This window comes from Ailuropoda melanoleuca, chromosome 9 (assembly GCF_002007445.2).
Source record: "Ailuropoda melanoleuca isolate Jingjing chromosome 9, ASM200744v2, whole genome shotgun sequence".
Taxonomy (NCBI): Eukaryota; Metazoa; Chordata; class Mammalia; order Carnivora; family Ursidae; genus Ailuropoda; species Ailuropoda melanoleuca.
Window position 1 is genome coordinate 52,531,271 of NC_048226.1, and position 19,278 is coordinate 52,550,548.

The 19,278-nt window shown below is 41.6% G+C and overlaps 1 protein-coding gene across 1 annotated transcript in view; it reads left to right on the forward strand.

Moving 5' to 3' along the window:
- Window positions 1-2,393: 2,393 nt before the first annotated feature.
- Window positions 2,394-19,278, forward strand: part of CHMP4C (charged multivesicular body protein 4C) — a 29,792-nt gene continuing 12,907 nt past the window's right edge. The window contains exon 1 of the mRNA XM_002916727.4: window positions 2,394-2,779. Coding sequence (XP_002916773.1) covers window positions 2,590-2,779 — 190 coding nt within the window. The 5' untranslated portion in view covers window positions 2,394-2,589. The remainder of the gene's footprint in view (window positions 2,780-19,278) is intronic.

Genomic DNA, 19,278 nt, shown 5'->3' on the forward strand with positions numbered 1-19,278 from the left:
CTCGCCCCTCAAATCCACAGCCATGAGCAAGTTGGGCAAGTTCTTTAAAGGGGGAGGCTCTTCTAAAAGCCGAGCTGCTCCCAGCCCCCAGGAGGCCCTGGCCCGACTTCGGGAGACCGAGGAGATGCTGAGCAAGAAACAAGAGTACCTGGAAAATCGAATTCAGAGGGAACTTACCCTAGCCAAGAAGCACGGCACGCAGAACAAGCGAGGTAGGCTTTGGGTCTGGCTGCAGGTGTGAGTTCTCGCCCTGATGCCTCCAGCCCTTTCCTTGGGGGCAATCCGGCCCACAGCACCTGTTCCCCAGGAGGCCAGATTTACTCCCACAGCCTTTCTAGGAACTGGTATTCACCCCTCAGGGCCACAACTCGATGCAGCTGAGCAAGGCATAGTCCTGGATGACAAAATGTTAGGGAGTATCAACGAACAACAAAAAAGCTCAGTATTAATGCCAAAAAAACAATGATGAACAAAATATCAAAATTTTAAATAAAGAGAATTGCTATTATTGATTTTTTTCTTTTTGCCTCTGGCTCTTATGTCGTTCTACAAGGCACTTTTTTACTTAACTTTCTTTTTTTTTATATTGATATTTTGTTCATCGTGAGTTTTGTTGCATTAATTCTGATTTTTAAAAACATAGCATTAGAGTATTACTTATTCTGACTACTGACCTTTTTTGCCCCCTCCCTTAAATTTTACTTCTGTCTTGCCTTTCCCTAGTCCAGCCCTGCTGACCTCAAATATCAAGTTTTCTGTTGTGTGTTTATATATATTGAATCACACATTTTAACTTGCCTAGAAATCTCCGGTGAAGTATATTCTAATATTTTCTGGTTTGCCNAAGATTGGTTAAACTAACCAGCAATGGGAACCATAGCAGAATACGTGCTCCTTCTAAACTCTCATGGGATTAAAATCTAAGCAAGAAAATAAGTTCCAAGACAGATTGATGAAATATTTAGATAATAAAACACAATACATACATAATACATACAAGATTGTAGTAACATATGTGTTATAGACCACAAGCGCTTTGCATAGACAGGCAGGAAATGATCAGAGGTGGCTGGCTGGACTTATTGGGAAATGATAAGTTCACATGTTTGTGTGTGTAAGATCTATACCAGTGAGCCTCCTGAGAAAATGTTCTATTTCTTTGTCAAAATTTGAAGCTGGCTACACCATTGTTGGGTAAAATGGATCAACCTGCTGCTTCTGTGTTACTATAATGGCAGACAAAATTGGGTTATTGATCTTGGGCATCACGGTGTCTTTGTTATAGTAATGGATGCTTTTTCCCCCTTTAACAATCAGTGGTTAGCTAACATCACAAATAGGTTCTGATGGTGTTGGGTAATGTTGCTCAAATAGGGGTGTGTTATGTGGGAGTATATACTAGCCCTTCAAACCTAGACCATAGGCTCCATTCCATACTCCACGGTGTTGTAGCGTGCTCAGCACAGGTTTTCGGTTGTGTTACACCATCCATAATCATTATCTACTGCTGTCCTTTCATCTTACCAAAGTCTCTGCTTGCAACTAAATAACGGGACTGAGATAGTGAGCATGAACAGAATGGTTCTTTTCTCTGGGATGCTCTCTCCTTTTTATTCCTAGGTGTCATTGTAAAGATATTCACAAACACAACACACTCCATTAAAGGTTTTGAAACACCAACATCCACACTGAAAGCTTCAGATGCCTAATTACAAGATGGAATGCAGCAATCACTCAGTCCTGACATTAGGGAAAGAGAGGAATACCATCTTTCACCCACTTCAAGCCATGTAAGGATGATCTAGAATCGATCGGTGCCAACTGGCAGCCAGGCACACATCACCCTGCCCAGAGTCTCTATCTGCAGAGACAAGTCCAGTCAGACCAGTTGCTCCTAGCGTAAACCACTTGCCCACAGACCTGCTTCAGAGTGGCAGACAAATGGCCTGGAAGCCCTTGCCCCCCGCACAATAGCACAATATACACGGACACAAACATACCTGATTATTCTTACTCACAAGGACAGAGACCTGAATACAGAAACACTACGCTCGCACACACTCGCTAGCAAAAACACATGCGTGGAACAAAGTTTTGTTTGTTCTTTTGCTTGTTCAGTTTAATCTGGGTCGGTAAAGCGCACTTTCAGGCCTCACAGGAGACCCCCCGAAAATCGGTTCGCTTTTCTCTGAGCCACTCGCAAACTAGTCAGTCCTTCAACGCTGGGTGTGTCCTCAGTGTGGATCAAGCAGCAACTCTGTCGCAGTCTTCTCAATCTTTCCTCCTCTTTCCCCTGCTCTCCTTGAACTCCCAGACGGCCGGGTGGCGCCGGCCCGGACGGGCACATCCGACTCCAGTGCCCTCCCCGCCCCAGCCGCGCCGAGGGGCGGGGCCCAGCCGGCCGCCAGGAAATGCCCAGGAGTCTGTGTCACCTGCCCCCGACGACTTGTTGATTCCCAGGAGCGCCGCCGTTTTGGTTCTGGGCCCTCCGAGAGCAGAGGACGACCTCGCTTACCTGTTCCCCCGGCGCTGCCAGGTGGGGAGCTCCTGAGACACTGTCGGGACCGCTCGCCCCTCAAATCCACAGCCATGAGCAAGTTGGGCAAGTTCTTTAAAGGGGGAGGCTCTTCTAAAAGCCGAGCTGCTCCCAGCCCCCAGGAGGCCCTGGCCCGACTTCGGGAGACCGAGGAGATGCTGAGCAAGAAACAAGAGTACCTGGAAAATCGAATTCAGAGGGAACTTACCCTAGCCAAGAAGCACGGCACGCAGAACAAGCGAGGTAGGCTTGGGGTCTGGCTGCAGGTGTGAGTTCTCGCCCTGATGCCTCCAGCCCTTTCCTTGGGGGCAATCCGGCCCACAGCACCTGTTCCCCAGGAGGCCAGATTTACTCCCACAGCCTTTCTAGGAACTGGTATTCACCCCTCAGGGCCACAACTCGATGCAGCTGAGCAAGGCATAGTCCTGGATGACAAAATGTTAGGGAGTATCAACGAACAACAAAAAAGCTCAGTATTAATGCCAAAAAAACAATGATGAACAAAATATCAAAATTTTAAATAAAGAGAATTGCTATTATTGATTTTTTTCTTTTTGCCTCTGGCTCTTATGTCGTTCTACAAGGCACTTTTTTACTTAACTTTCTTTTTTTTTATATTGATATTTTGTTCATCGTGAGTTTTGTTGCATTATTTCTGATTTTTAAAAACATAGCATTAGAGTATTACTTATTCTTGACTACTGACCTTTTTTGCCCCCTCCCTTAAATTTTACTTCTGTCTTGCCTTTCCCTAGTCCAGCCCTGCTGACCTCAAATATCAAGTTTTCTGTTGTGTGTTTATATATATTGAATCACACATTTTAACTTGCCTAGAAATCTCCGGTGAAGTATATTCTAATATTTTCTGGTTTGCCTTGCTTCTAAGCCATTGAAGAGTTTAGTTCTGGCTGTTCTGCAGTTGAGATATTATTATGAAAAAAAAAAAGTCAGGGAACTAAATATTATATTTCCTATCACTGGTTTTTACCACACAAGGCACTTTGAACCAGTAATGATTCTTGGTGATCCTGTCGCACATTGAACCCTTTGTTATTTTCCAGAGTTAATTGGTTTCTTCAGTGTACTGCTCTCCTTGTAGAGAATAGATGTAAACAGCACAGTGACACATAAAAACCCAGGGAGAAGTTGAAGTGATTTGGTCTTGTAACACCAGAAATAAAAATGGTTTTGTAATGGCAGACTCAGGAATAGAAGCGGCAGTCCAGAACTCTGCCCACCACCTGACCCTGAACTTGTATCCACAAGTCAGGCTTCTTTAGTCATAACAAAGCCCTGGGAAGATTTACTTAGCCCTAAATGATGCTGCCATTGCTTAATGCAGGAAAGGAATAATGCCTTCTGGAGCTGACCTTGAAAACTGCTGCTTCCCATAAACATGTGCCTGATAGATTTGTGTCCACTTACTACCAAAGATAAAAAGGCCAAGTTTCATTTTTCTCTGTGGCTGCTCTGCTACAACATTCTCTCCTGTTTTAGAGTTAAATGCTGGTTTCTATTTTTACTTTTCGTCCAAAAGTATTTTGGGAAGCTATTTAATGGCAATTTCTGAAGAGATACTTTGCCATTATGGCCTGCTACAAGGTCATGGGCAGTTCTGTTCCTCTGTTCTTCCTCTTCAGTTTGATAAGCACTCTGAACTTTGCATAATGTCTGTCAAGGGATGTCTTGTCTGTTATCCTTTCGGGTCTGTATATCACTTTATCTACAGTGGTTGTTCAGTAAATACTGGTTTAAAAAATCTTAAAAATTGAACATCTGCTTTAGGAAGTGGTGAAAATGTAGATTTGCTTTCAGAAGAAGAAAATGTAAGGTAATATACATTTTATGGAGTTTTTTCAGAAATGTTCTCCAATTGGTAATGCACTAAAGTATATTACAAATTGGCTTTATTAAGACCCCCCCAAAATTAAAGACAACGTTAATAAAGAGCATCAATCTAACTTCCTTAAACCAGAGAAGTAACAGATGCGTGTATCATGTGCAAATAACCAATTGGGGTTAGAAAAGCCACTTACTCTTTATCATTTATCCTTGGCAATTCACGGTGTTAGCCCAGGCCTGGTTGTACAGTGGTTCTGGGAGTACAAAGAGGCTGGTTAGCATGAATTCATCTGTACTCTAAACAATGGAAAGAATTCAATCACAGGCCCATGTATTAGAAACACTGTCAATATCAACATTTTCCAAATAAATCAAATAACTTCATAAACACATAGTTTCTGTTTTCTACTAGCTACCAAGAAATATTTTCACATACGTTAAGTAATCAGGCCTGATATAGTTAGTACAAAATAGGCCTTGCCTTATACAAGGCTGTATATTATACAGGGCTATATATTGTGCTATAAGGGCTGTAATTTATAATCTGAGTGACATAATGTACATGCAGTAAAAGTTTTACTTCTACACGTGGCTGGTCATCTAGGATGCTGCCAAGAATAGTAGGTTAAATGGCCAGCTAGCATTGTATCAGAAAGGGCCACACTCCTGGCCACTACAAATTCTTCAGTGATCTATTTCTCTTCAACTACAGAAGATTTGACAGCGTTTGGAATGTCAAAATGGGTTTTATTGGTAAAGCAAGTAACTTCTAAATTAGCATAATAAATGTTAGGAATGAAATCTCATTGGTGAAATTATAGATATTCTAAATAGGTGCATTGGCTAAAATAATTTAGAGACACTTCCTTGCCTCCCATTGTAAGAACAGGCGATAAGAATCTACTAGTTATATAACTAACTTAACATTGGAAGGGTACCTGAGGCTTGATTGCATAGATCAGCGCCATATCCAGTTCTTGGTTAAGGTGTATTTTTGACAGAGTGCACATCCCACAGGGCACAGCACCCTACCAGGGAATGTTGCTGCCTTCAGTGAGCCTTTCATATGGGATGTATTGGAGCCCCCGAAAGGATGTCGAGTCAGGACTTCGTTCAGCTAATGCGACAAGTTAATAAACNATCCCACAGGGCACAGCACCCTACCAGGGAATGTTGCTGCCTTCAGTGAGCCTTTCATATGGGATGTATTGGAGCCCCCGAAAGGATGTCGAGTCAGGACTTCGTTCAGCTAATGCGACAAGTTAATAAACTGTTTTTGCTTGCCAGTGTATGTTTGTTTATGCAGAATTAGTCTGGAACTTGCTCTCATTGTATCTTATACCAACTTGTGCTGGCATAGCTAATTCTCACCTCAGACTTCTTTGGTAGTTACCGTAATCTACCAAAAAGAACCTGAGTGTGCACCACCAAATTGGTTTTGCAACACCCATGATATTCAAGGCCCTGTTGATCTAAAAGATTAACACTTGGAGCAAGATTTATAATTTGGTTAAAAATTTTGGAGGTGGGGAGGGTGGGGTAACTGGGTGTAGGGAGGGCACTTGATAGAATGAGCGCCGGGTGTTATGAATCACTACATTCTACCCCTGAAACTAATAAAAAAAATTCTAATAGCCGTATTAGAAAAAGAAAAAAGAAAAAAATATTGGAGGTCAGAGATTCTTTCATGCAGTTTATGTAGATTACTCCCGCTTTATAACTGGTCATCTGCTTTGTGGAAAAGCAAACTTTTTACCAACCACCTAATTTTTTTCTTTGAGCACTGTCAAGAGCAGTTTCAATCCTGGCAGTATATTAAATCACCCTGATGCCCGGGTCCCACCTGCATAGATTTCAATATAATTGACTGGGGTGGGGCTCAGGCATCAGTATCTTTTAAAAAGTGCCCCCAGGGCGTGTCTGGGTGGCTCAGTCAGTTAAGTATCTGACTTGGTTTCCGCTCAGGTCAAGATCTCAGGGTCATGGGATCCAGCCCCCCTTGGGCTCCATGCTCAGTGAGGAGTCTGCTTCAGATCCTTTCTCCCTCTCCCTCCCCTACTGCACCTCCCTGCTCACTCTTTGTCTCTTTCTCTCCCTCACACACACGCACATTCTCNAAAAAATATTGGAGGTCAGAGATTCTTTCATGCAGTTTATGTAGATTACTCCCGCTTTATAACTGGTCATCTGCTTTGTGGAAAAGCAAACTTTTTACCAACCACCTAATTTTTTTCTTTGAGCACTGTCAAGAGCAGTTTCAATCCTGGCAGTATATTAAATCACCCTGATGCCCGGGTCCCACCTGCATAGATTTCAATATAATTGACTGGGGTGGGGCTCAGGCATCAGTATCTTTTAAAAAGTGCCCCCAGGGCGTGTCTGGGTGGCTCAGTCAGTTAAGTATCTGACTTGGTTTCTGCTCAGGTCAAGATCTCAGGGTCATGGGATCCAGCCCCCCTTGGGCTCCATGCTCAGTGAGGAGTCTGCTTCAGATCCTTTCTCCCTCTCCCTCCCCTACTGCACCTCCCTGCTCACTCTGTCTCTTTCTCCCCCTCACACACACACACATTCTCTCAATCAATCAATCAATCAATCAATCAATCAATCTTAAAAAAAAATGCCCCCAGGTGATTCTTCCCTGTGGCCAGGGTTAAGGGTGAGGAACTTAAATCCATAGTAATGTTAATAAGTTAGGAATACATGGTCCTTTAGTCTTGAAGTGCTTCCTAAANATCAATCAATCAATCAATCAATCTTAAAAAAAAATGCCCCCAGGTGATTCTTCCCTGTGGCCAGGGTTAAGGATGAGGAACTTAAACCCATAGTCATGTTAATAAGTTAGGAATACATGGTCCTTTAGTCTTGAAGTGCTTCCTAAAATTTTTTTCCCATCACGGCATCTACGGCACTCATATTTGTGTACTTCACTGGGATAACCAGGGACTAGCAGCTCGGGGACTCTTGATACCCTGAGCCGGTGGCCTCGGGAGCTGAAGGAATCAGTATCTCAGCATACTGCAAACGATTCCTGCCACACTGGTTTGGTGGAACACCTTAGGGGGGTCACTATTCTAACCTCCCTTATGAGGTCTTTATAAAAATAATATCACTAATGGGCGTCTGGGTGGCTCAGTCAGTTAAGCATCTGCCTTCGGCTCAGGTCATGATCCTGGGGTCCTGAGATCAAGACCTGCATCAGGCTCCCTGCTCAGTGGGGAGCCTGCTTCTCCCTCTACCCTTCCCCCCTGCTCCAGATCNGGGTGGCTCAGTCAGTTAAGCATCTGCCTTCGGCTCAGGTCATGATCCTGGGGTCCTGAGATCAAGACCTGCATCAGGCTCCCTGCTCAGTGGGGAGCCTGCTTCTTCCTCTACCCTTCCCCCCTGCTCCAGATCTCTCTCTCTCTGTCAAATAAATGAATAAATAAATAAAATCTTTTAAAAATAAATAAAAATAATATCACTAAGAGATGGCCATAGGTTATATTTTGCTTAAATATAATGTCCTGATCCAGTTTTTACACATTTGATAGAAAGTAACTTCGTGTGTAGTCAGGAGCCTCAGCTTCAAAGCAGACAAACCTGGGTTTGATTGCTAGCCCTGCCCTGTCACTTAGACGTTGTGTGGCTTTAGGCCGTTTACTAGGCCTGTCTTATTCTCAATTCCCTCATCTGCATAACTGTGAGGATAAGATTGATCTTCAGAGTTGTGAGGATTAATGACATTGTGTAAAGCTCTTAATTCGGTGCTGTATGAATATCAGCCATTGTGATAACAGTATTTTTTTTTTTCAGCTGAAATTGGCTTCCTACTAAATTCCACTTACTGGTTCAAATTTTGTCTTCTGGAATAACATAGAACCCATGTACTCTATCAGTGTATCAATGTACTCTTTCAATGTACTCTTCCACATATTTGAGGACAGCAATCATTTTTCTGTCTCCTCTTCTGTGACCTCAACTGTCACCACTCAGTTACCCCTTACTGTGCTGAGGTTTGCTTCTCACGGCCGGTCTAGGGGGAGGTGAGAGAGACCCCCCTTGTGTGACCCTGAGAGTGATTGTCCTCTAAAATATACATCCTAAGTGCCTCTGTTACTTAACTTGTCCTAGACTGAGCAGGAATGTCAAATACGTGATTATGTGGAAAGGGACGGATCCGGTCTGGGTTACCCATAGGCCTCAGGCTGTGGGAAGTGGGCCGATAGAGATGAAAGTTTAGGAAGGAGCGAATTTGGCCAGACCCCTCCTCAGTATCATTACACAGGATTCGGGTGAAACCCTGGCAGCTGAGGCCCTTCCACCTCTTCATCAGGTATCTGATGAATGAGACCCTAAGGCAGAGAGGCTTTTATTTGAGTAAGCCAGCTCACTTTGGAGCCTGGGATTTTTTTTTTTTTTTTCCATGCAAGGCTGAATTTGCTTTCAGATTCATGCATGAGGAGACTTGGAGCTGAGGGTGTGAGCATGATCCCATTGGTTCAGCCTGGTGTACTAACCTCTTTGGGCTCTTCTGTTTGCTTTTTATTATAGTCGTCACAGAGCTGAATTCTGCAGTCTCAGACACTGGGGATCAGAAGGACTTCTGTGTAGAAAGAATCACATCTGTGTCAGCTGTGTGTCAGCTTTGTTGCCAAAGTAGTGAGGGCAAAGCATGCATGGCTCAGGTAATAGGAGGTTCATGCGGAATGCAGGGCCCTGAGGGATGGGAGCTCCCTTGAGAGATATCACTTACCTGGTGACCTCCTTTCTAAAGAGAGTTTCTCACAGTGTGGCCCGCAGATCACCTGCATCGGGATTCCTTGAGAGTGCTTGTTAGAATGTATACTCACAAGGACCCCCTCAAAATTCTAACATAGTAGGTTGAGTGTAGGGTCCGGAAATCTAACTTTGAACAGATAACACAGTGGTTCTGATGCTCACTAAGCTTGGGAACTGAGGAGGGATTTAGTATTGGGTGAGCTGCTGAACTGGAAGCCTCTACACTCTATGTTTTCTTCCCTCGTCGTGGCCGTTGTTGCTTCCTTCCTCTTCCATCTCTCAGAGACCCAGATGAGAACTATCTACCCACCTCCCTTCTGTTTCCTGCTGAAGAAACATTTCTGAAGCTTCTGACGGATCCTCATTAGCCAGCCAGAACTCGTTTTCTTGATGGAAGTTCACATGGTTCTGTGACTCCATAGTCCTTTTGAAGAGTCTCAGTTTCCCGGTATTCAAATTACAACCAAGCATCATCTTAGAGTTTCTGCTTGCCTCCAATTATCTGATTTTTTAAAAGATTTTATATATTCATTTGAGAGAGAGAGTGTGTGTGTGTGAGAGAGAGAGAGAGAGAGAGAGAGAGAGCAGGAGCAGGGGGAGCAGCAAAAGGAGAGGGAGAAGCAGACTCCCCACCGAGCAAGGAGCCCGACTCAGGGCTTGATCCAGGGACCCTGAGATCGTGACCTGAGATAGGCAGACGCTTAACCAACTGAGCCACCCAGGGGCCCCTGATTATCTGATTATTTTGTACCATACTTCGTGTATTCTGGGGCCAGAGAAAAGAAAAACTTTTATTCCTGGGGCATTAACAACCCTTATGTGAGTCAGATTTTATTCTCCAGTCAACTCCTCATCTCTCTTCTGGAAAACATAGATCAATGAAAGTGGGACCTTTCGTCAGTTTTCAGCTCCAGTTTCTCCCCCCGAACCTCAGGAGCTCCCCTGGGGCTCTCACCCCTTGGTTGGGAAACCTAAAATATCTGAATGGGCCCTGGAGTCTATTTACTTAAGCTGTAGTATTAAAACTTCTCACTTTCCTGCTGCCTCCCTTCTTCCTCTGAGCCCTGGCAGGGATCCTAGTAGACTTATACCCTCGATCGATCACCCATTTAGGTACCAACCAGCAGAATGCCCTGGGCTTGTTATCTCTTTTGTTCTGTTAATATTGCCTCAGTTTGCTGGTGCTTTTTCTGATGAGGATCAGTTATTTTTCTACAATGTATTTGGAAAAAGTGAAAAATCCCAGCCAGATTTACCCTCTCCCCATTTAAATCAATATGTTAAGCTTGCATTCAGTATTTTACATTTATTTCTGTTAAATATCATCTTATTTTCAATTAAGTCTTAAAATTTTATTTTTATTGTCTTATAGATGAGCTATTTCTTTTTGTTGAACCAGTCACAAATTTGTTCAACACCTTTTTTTTTTCTTTACTGGCAAAGTCTTTGTTAAAATACATTGAATAAGAAAGAACCCAAGGACAGAGCCTCATGGCATGCCTCTAGAGGCTTCATTCCAGGATGACCTCTGCATTATAGTAACAACATTTCATCTAAATTCAAGTAAGGCATGATTACCAATTTGACAGATCAGCACTCAGTGAGTTCAGTTATTCCTCTAGCTATCAAGATACCTGATCTACATTTCTAGCCCATATCATCTTATTTCTCCAACTTTTTCCCTTTTCCCTAACAATGCTTCAGTATGCCTTGTGGAGTATATTCCTGAAACCAAACTATCTTCCCTCTCCTCTGCTTCACAAATGCTGATTTATGAACTGAGAGTGTATTAGCTTCATCAGATTCACCTGAGGAGCTTTGTATTTTTTTTATTTTGTTTTTTAATGATTTTTTATTATATTATGTTAGTCACCATACAGTACATCCCTGGTTTCTTATATAAAGTTTGATGATTCGTGAGTTGCGTATAACACCCAGTGCACCGCAATACGTGCCCTCCTTACTACCCATCACCGGTCTATCCCAATACCCCACCCCCCTCCTCTCTGAGGCCCTCAGTTTGTTTCTCATAGTCCATAGTCTCTCGTGTTTCATTCCCCCTTCTGATTACCCCCCCTTTCTTTATCCCTTTCTTCCCCTACCGATCCTCCTAGTTCTTATGTTCCATAGATGAGAGAAATCATATGACAATTGTCTTTCTCTGCTTGACTTATTTCACTTAGCATTATCTCCCCTGAGGAGGTTTTTAAAATGCCACATNGTGCACCATGCAATACGTGCCCTCCTTACTACCCATCACCGGTCTATCCCATTCCCCCACCCCCCTCCTCTCTGAGGCCCTCAGTTTGTTTCTCAGAGTCCATAGTCTCTCATGTTTCATTCCCCCTTCTGATTACCCCCCTTTCTTTATCCCTTTCTTCCCCTACCGATCATCCTAGTTCTTATGTTCCATAGATGAGAGAAATCATATGATAATTGTCTTTCTCTGCTTGACTTATTTTACTTAGCATTATCTCCCCTGAGGAGCTTTTTAAAATGCCACACCAGGAGATTCTATTTCGAGAAATCTGGGATAAGTTCAGGATTGTGATACTCTAGCCTTTCTGGTTGATTTCAATATGCATAATGTTAGAAGGCTTGTGGGTGGTCTATGGTTTTTACCTGGAGTCAGCATCTAGTAACCTGAAAGAAACAGGCCGATGAGATGAGTTTGATATTTGTTATCCTTTGTGAGCTCATATTGGCCTCTAATTCTCATTGTCTTCTTTTGTAATTTCTCAGAAACTCGAGTGTAGGGTGTTTCTGTTCTAGAAGCACTTTTTCAAGTATCTGTGGCACAGATTTTGACAGTTGGCTGATGTGTGGTAGCTACTTCTAGAAGGGTGATTGGTACAGTTTCTTGTGTTATGTAACTACATCAAGGTTTTTTTTTTCCCCCTTCATGAATTTGGAGCAGCATTATACATTCTGGAATAGTCGCTATTATTGTTCTTAAGTCTCACAAAGCTGGATAATAGAGCTCTTCGCAAAACACTTACATTATACAAAGAATACAATTTTCCTTGATATGTACTATTTTGTAGTTAATTGAGTTAGCCACAATAAGGTAGAAAATTTATTATTAACACGCTGATTATGCCAAAGTCATAAGAGAGAGAAATTTTGAGAAATTATAGAAGGAGATCAGATGTGCTTAGAAATACTTGTGTGTTTCTCAGTATTTAGAGCTACTGATTTCAGATCAGATTTCATTTTCAAGAAAATGGGACAAACGAATGATAGTCTAATCAATGAGATATAAGGCAAGATCTAATACTGAGTTTTTTAACATTATAATGCTTTGTTTTGGCAATCAGGTTTGGAACGGGCGAGGGTGATTTATTTTGGGATACATTTTTTTGTAATATACTTAAATATATGTGAATCTATTTGTATTTTTTTAAAAAAAGAGTCATTTATTTTTTTGAGAGACAAAGCACACAGCGGGGGAGGGGCAGAGGGAGAGAATTTCAAGAAGACTCCTTGCTGAGCACGGAGCCCAACACAGGCTCCATCCCATGGCTCTGAAATCATGACCTGAGCCAAAATCGAGAGCCTCATGACCTGAGCCAAAATCGAGAGCCTCATGACCTGAGCCAAGATCAAGAGCCAGATGCTCAACCAACTGAGCCACCCAAGTGCCCCTGTACTTGTACTTTTAAAGGACCAAATTATCACAGATACTTAAAATATAAAGGTAATATTGAGGGTTTATTTTTTAAAATTCCGTTCTCAATCTTTTGCCTTAGTAAACTGTAACCAGAACTTTTAGTACAGACTGGTAATCTTAGTTTCTCCTACTTTTTTTTTTTTTTTTTTGACTATCGCTTGATAGAAGTTCAACAAACACACAATTGTCTTTAAAGTTTGCAGAAGGAGAAGGAACAAAAAAGCAAGAATTTGGAATACATATAAAGCAAGTAGCAATCCATTTCCTGAATAATGACTTTCCTGTACCAGAGATCTTGATTTCTTACCTCAGACAAGTGGTTCTAACAGAGAATTGCTTGTTGGAAATATTTAGGACTTAGCCCAAAGTTTATGCTTTAAAGCAGTGAGAACTCCTAAACCCAAACCAGTGAATCTTTGAGCCCACTGCTAAGCCCTTCTCCCAGGTATCTCTAACTTGTGGGTATTTCCAGTGAGAGGACAGGGGCTAGCTAAAGCCCCACTGTCACCTGCTCTGTGCAATCTCTATCAACTCTTCCTCCATCTAGTGACCTAGTGACTTAAATACCAATACTGTGATTGCTACCCTCAAAACAAAACCACCCCCTAAAGCAAGCGAACGAGAATGGAGATTTTAAAATGACAGGAAAGGAGAAGTTGATTATTCTCTTAAGAGTTAGGAATATTTACAGAAGTTAAAATATTTAAAAATTAAAATTTAATGTCAACCATCCAGGTTACATGAAATAAAAGGTATGCCTTTACATTTGGCTCACATATATATTTAGAGGAATAAAATCACGTAACCAAATATTCAACCAATGCTTTTGATGTTTTATTCTCTATTTAAATATGAATTTCTGGTGAATCTTTTTGGTTCTTTCACACAATGGGTGTGTCTTGTTTGCTTTAGCAGTAACATTGTTCAATAGGCCTTTTTCAGTGAGCAGTGCAAATTCCATGACTGATTCTTGCCATGTATTTAGTACATGTAAGTGAAAGTCAACATAACCCTGGAGTTTGAACAAAGATATTATCCTAACTCAAAACTTATACTTTGTTAACTGCAGCAAGAAAAAATATTATAATTACGTTAACCCAATTTATACATATTTTAAAGATCACATATATAAGAGCCTTTGGCTTATCTTTCTGTGAGCAGTTTGAAAAATTTTATTTCTATAAACTACCTTCATTTGTTGAGTATTGTTCAGCCACTTGAACTCACAGAGTCAAAGAATAGTATAGTTTATCACCAATTGCAAGGTAAACCTATTCTTAAAGAATTTAAAATAGATGGGGGGGGCGCCTGGGTGAGGGGCGCCTGGGTGGCACAGCGGTTAAGCATCTGCCTTCGGCTCAGGGCGTGATCCCGGCGTTATGGGATCGAGCCCCACATCAGGCTCCTCTGCTGTGAGCCTGCTTCTTCCTCTCCCACTCCCCCTGCTTGTGTTCCCCCTCTCGCTGGCTGTCTCTATCTCTGTCAAATAAATAAGTAAAATCTTAAAAAAAAATAAAATAAAATAAAATAGATGGGGCACCTGGGTGGCTCAGTTGTTAAGTGTCTGCTTTTGGCTCAGGTCGTGATCCCAGGGTCCTGGGTCGAGCCCCCCATCAGGCTCCCTGCTCCGCTGGGAGCCTGCTTCTCCCTCTCCCACTCCCCCTGCTTGTGTTCCCTCTCTCGCTGTGTCTCTCTCTGTCAAATAAATGAAATCTTTAAAAAAAAAATTTAAAATAGAAATAGTGATCTTGAGGGTAGGAGCTATATATTTTTCAAGATTTGTTGATCATAGGATCTCAAAGCAACAATCACAGAACCATAGGCAGTGAGAGCTGAAGGGCGCTGTAGTGATACAGTTTGTTGGTTCTCAGGAGCACCTGTAAGCCATGGACACAGTAGCAGGAAACACTGGTGCATCATATGAACAAGGAATCCCTGCTATAAGTAGAAAATAGAACTGTGTTATACATATATATGCATTTATACATACGTACATATTCATATACACACACATATATAAATACACACACATATATGTGCTAGCATACATACAGATACAAAGACACACGTATACATGTACACATGTAATATAGAATTACATTTATAGTATCTATGTCTACCCTCTAGAATTAAGCAAAATTGGTTTTTCTGACTTTTTCTATTTAATATTTGCCGGTTTCGTACTCATACTAATTTCCCTACATTTTAGGCAGTAGCAGGCCCTAGAGGTTACCAGTGTGTGAGGTTACTAATAATACTAGTAGCAAGTAAAAAAACTCATCTATTCAATCAGTTATATATTCTGCCTGGGCAAACATTTAATTGGGTTTTTACAAAGAATATCAAGTACATTTTAATTACTACATTGGTATGTTGTTCCAATAGCAGGTTAATTCAACTTGCCTGGCAATCGACCTCAGAAGCAATTAATTATAAGAAATAAGAATTTCAGTGGCTATATAAAATGAGTCTTATGCAAGCATCCTTCCTTTTCTGACAGCTCAAGGTTGATAGCACTTTTTGGCCGTGACTTTTCACTCTCAGATTTAATAATCTCCTGTGCAACATCCTGGCAGTAAAAACTGTTTCATCTCCAAAAGTAGCTGTGAGCTTTTTAGGAAAAAAGTGAATAGCATCATTTCTGTTGGAAAGTAACTTTAACTTCCTTTGTCCATTTCCTATCTTTCTGGAGATGGGGAGGGAGGTAATTATCCTCTTTCTAATCTATTATACTTTATAATATTAATCAATCACCCTTTCTCTTTCTTTCCTACAGATTTCAGTCCAACGTTACTGGCTTGCTCACAGCAGTATTCCGCTTCCAAATGTCCTTTTCCTCAGAATATCTCTTATTTATTTCCTCCAGCCTCCTTCTTTTCTACTGTTTTCTCAGGCTTCTGCTGTGCCATTGTATAATCTAGCACATCATTGCCGTGTTCTAGTCTTTTAGCTTACTCTTTACCCTTTTCATGACATTTAATATTGGTGAGACCTCTGAAAATATGGAGGTAACATAGAAGATCTAGCCAGTGTGGCAAGCTGGTGTGATTTGCTCTATTTGGGGGTTTATGGTTTCTGGCTTCTCATATATCCCAACCAGAAACTTCACATTGTCCAGAGATTTGCGTCAGGGAGAGTGTTGGGGGCTGGGAAGTATCCATCCGGTGACACCTTTTATCACTCGTGCTCCTTTTTGAGTGGTGTGTTTGCTGCTTGCGTCCATGTGTAGACCATCACCCTGGCTTCATCCACATTGCCTCCTCTGTGGCACCTTCCCTTACCCTCCAGAGAGAGCTTGTCTGTTGTCTGCACCACCTACCTTCTACATGGCCCCTGTCATTCTCCCTCTGTGTCTCCTCTGCTACTGAAATGTAACTTACACACGTTGGTGACTGCAGTCACAGCATCTGGGAGATACTGGGCGCTTACTAAATGCTTGTTCAATGATGAATAAGTGGTTGAACACCCACTTTGTATTTGACCCTCTGAGGTTATAGCCTTATTTCTTTGTCCCTGCAGTACCTAGCATAGTGCTGGCCGCACGGTAGAACGGAGTGGCTGAAATGAATGGGTGAGAATATTTTTTTAAACTGAGGAAGGCCAGGAAAATTCATAATGGGGTGGTCCTGGCCAAATGAACCTTACAGCTTTCTAGTATTCTCCCAGCTGTTTTCGATCTGACTTTGTTTGAAAAGAAACACTTTGTTTTTATTCCGTTTGTGGAATGCTTACCATGATGCTCATTCAGATTGTGTTTTTCAAGAACTAAAACAAGGTGCCATAAATAGAAGGTATTCTTTAATTAATAAAGTGATTTGTATGTGAGTAAGAATAGGGCTCACCTTAAAGGTTCTTAAATAAAACAGCATGATTATGACACTTCCCAGTTGAAAGCAAATATGACATGACCAATTATGTGTGACATATGTCTCTTAAACACTCTCTGGGATTTCTCTTCTAGGCCCCATCTTTTAGGACTTCTCTAGAGATCAACCATTCCTGGTAGAGAGAAGAGCTGTCATAATGCAGTTTCATATTTCACACACAGGTTTGTCTGTTGTCACTGGATATGATGGTCTCTAAAATGTTCTTCTTTTTTTGCCAACTAATGGATTAACGATGCACAGATGTATACACTCTCCGTGAGTGAAGAACAGATTGACCTTTAAAACCAAGATGGCCTATGTATTATACGAACAATGGAACTGTCACTGTCTTCTGCCATTTTTAGTTATTTTTCATAGATGACTGAAAGCCTTCCTCCTCTGGTCATGTAGTAGTGGAGTCAAGCTGCTTAAGGCTGGTGGAATTTTGGTTCAAGTGAGTAATTCTTAAGTTTCAGCCCCCATCCTCACAAGGTGTTAGTAAGACCTCTCATGTATCCCTTCGCAGCACTCTGCGCAGGGCATTGTTCTGAGACTCCATTGCTGAAGGAACATCACTGTGAAGCGAAGAGACAAAACCCCTGACTGTTTCTCCACCACAAAAGAATACGGTAGATTCCTTTGTTTCAGAAAGAATGCTGTCCAGGTCCCACCTAGTGCTTAAAAGCACATACAGGAGTTTGAAGATGGAATTGCACCTTCTCCGCAGGTTAAATGACATGGCTCTGAAAACCTCCTTCTTTGCCAAATCAGGAGCACTGCTAAATTTGCAGTATTTGTTCCGTGTCTTTGAAAATAGGCAGCTGTTTCTTTCCCAATTGTTAATTAGAAAACAAAATCAAAGCCTGTCTAGCTCCTGGTGGGCCTGAGGCATCATCTTTTCATGCGAGAACCAGCTCACGAGGAGACTCTTCACGTACACTTTCTGGCTCTTTGGAACACAAGGCTCTTGTCTTAGTGTTTGGGAGAAGCGTCCTGTGCCAGGCAGAAGGCACAGGATGTATCCGGTGTCCTGGGGCCAGGTCCAGCCTGTGCAGAAATTGCTGGGTTTGCTCACCCAAGGTGATTTGAAACATGGAAGTCAGATTTTAAATTTGAAGGACTTTGCATGCAAATCCAAATTTCTTGCTTCTTTTGAGCTTGTGAAAGGTGGGGCATGGTAGCCGTGGACTGGGGCCCAACGGGGTTGCTTCAGGTAGATCAGGCTTAATGCTTGCCTGGTTGCCAGCGTTCCTGCTTCTTCCTGTTGACTCCCTGATCCTGGGGCCAGGGTCTACTGCCATTTATTATCACTCTTATACTATTATAGTATATTGTTATAGGAGACTAATATTCCTCTGTCTTTTTCTCTCTCACAGGTGAGAAAACAAAGAAGGCCTTTCTCCCTAACCTCTCTCTGCTTCACCTACCTTTCATTACCTGACTGGCTCCCTCTGAGATTAGGACTCTGGTATAGGCCAATCCCTAGTTTCTGGTATGGGAAATAATGTGTAAGTTGAGATCTCAACTCTTAGTAAATTTTCAAATTTCTCCCACGTAACTTGAAGGGCAGAAACCGTATGTTAACATAGGCATTTAAAACTGTGTCCAAACCAGAACTCATTTTTATTAACCACAAACATTTGCAGGGTTGGGCATTATACCATGTGGCTCCCACCATATGGTTCTGACAGTCCTGAGAAGGAGATAATGATGTCATGATAATGAAGATCCCTAGTAGTTAGTAGTCACTCATGATGTGTCAGGCACGGCACTAAATACTTCACATGTGTTATTTCACTTAATCCTTAACCACTGAATGAGTTGTATCCTTGTTTTCCAATAAGCAACCTATGTAAGGTCACCGAGCTATGGATAGATGGAGCCTAGGTTTGAAAGTAGGCAACTTGACTCCAGAGTACAATGGTCTATTGTCATCTGTGTATTATTATCGCTATTATTATCATCCAAGTAGGGAACATCACTTAAGAGTTAAGGTCACACTCCAAGGTTATTATGCACAGTTATTAATTGGTAGGGGTAGGATTAAAGTGTAAAGCTAGGAACTTTGAAGTCTCATCCTTTATATCAAATTGCATTTTTTGATTTTTAGAAAGTAATCTAAAATTAATTCTTACTAGGAAACATGGTGTATTTTTTAATAGAGAAATTTAAAATTTTTCTAAAAAAAAAGAAAAGGAAAATGCTTTTGGGTCAATGGATAACAGTTAGGTTTCAAGTAAGTATAGACACTGAACCAGCCTAACAAGATAGGGAGGAGACACCCTTGGAACATTCCATTTCTGGGTATGTTGGGTGGAGATGTGTATTTGAAGTTTAGCTTCCTAAGATTTTCTAATATTTCTAATATATTTTTTTAAGATTTTATTTATTTATTGGACAGAGAGAGACACAGCGAGAGAGGGAACACCAGCGACTGAGCCACCCAGGTGCCCCAAATATTTCTAATATTTTCTAATGTTTCCTAGTATTATTTCCTGTTACGTGAGTTATGATGAAAAAACAGGTGACTTGTTGCTCATTGGTCTCAGAAATAAGATACACAATTGCATTAATTAATAAATGTATATAAATTGCTATTTTTAATA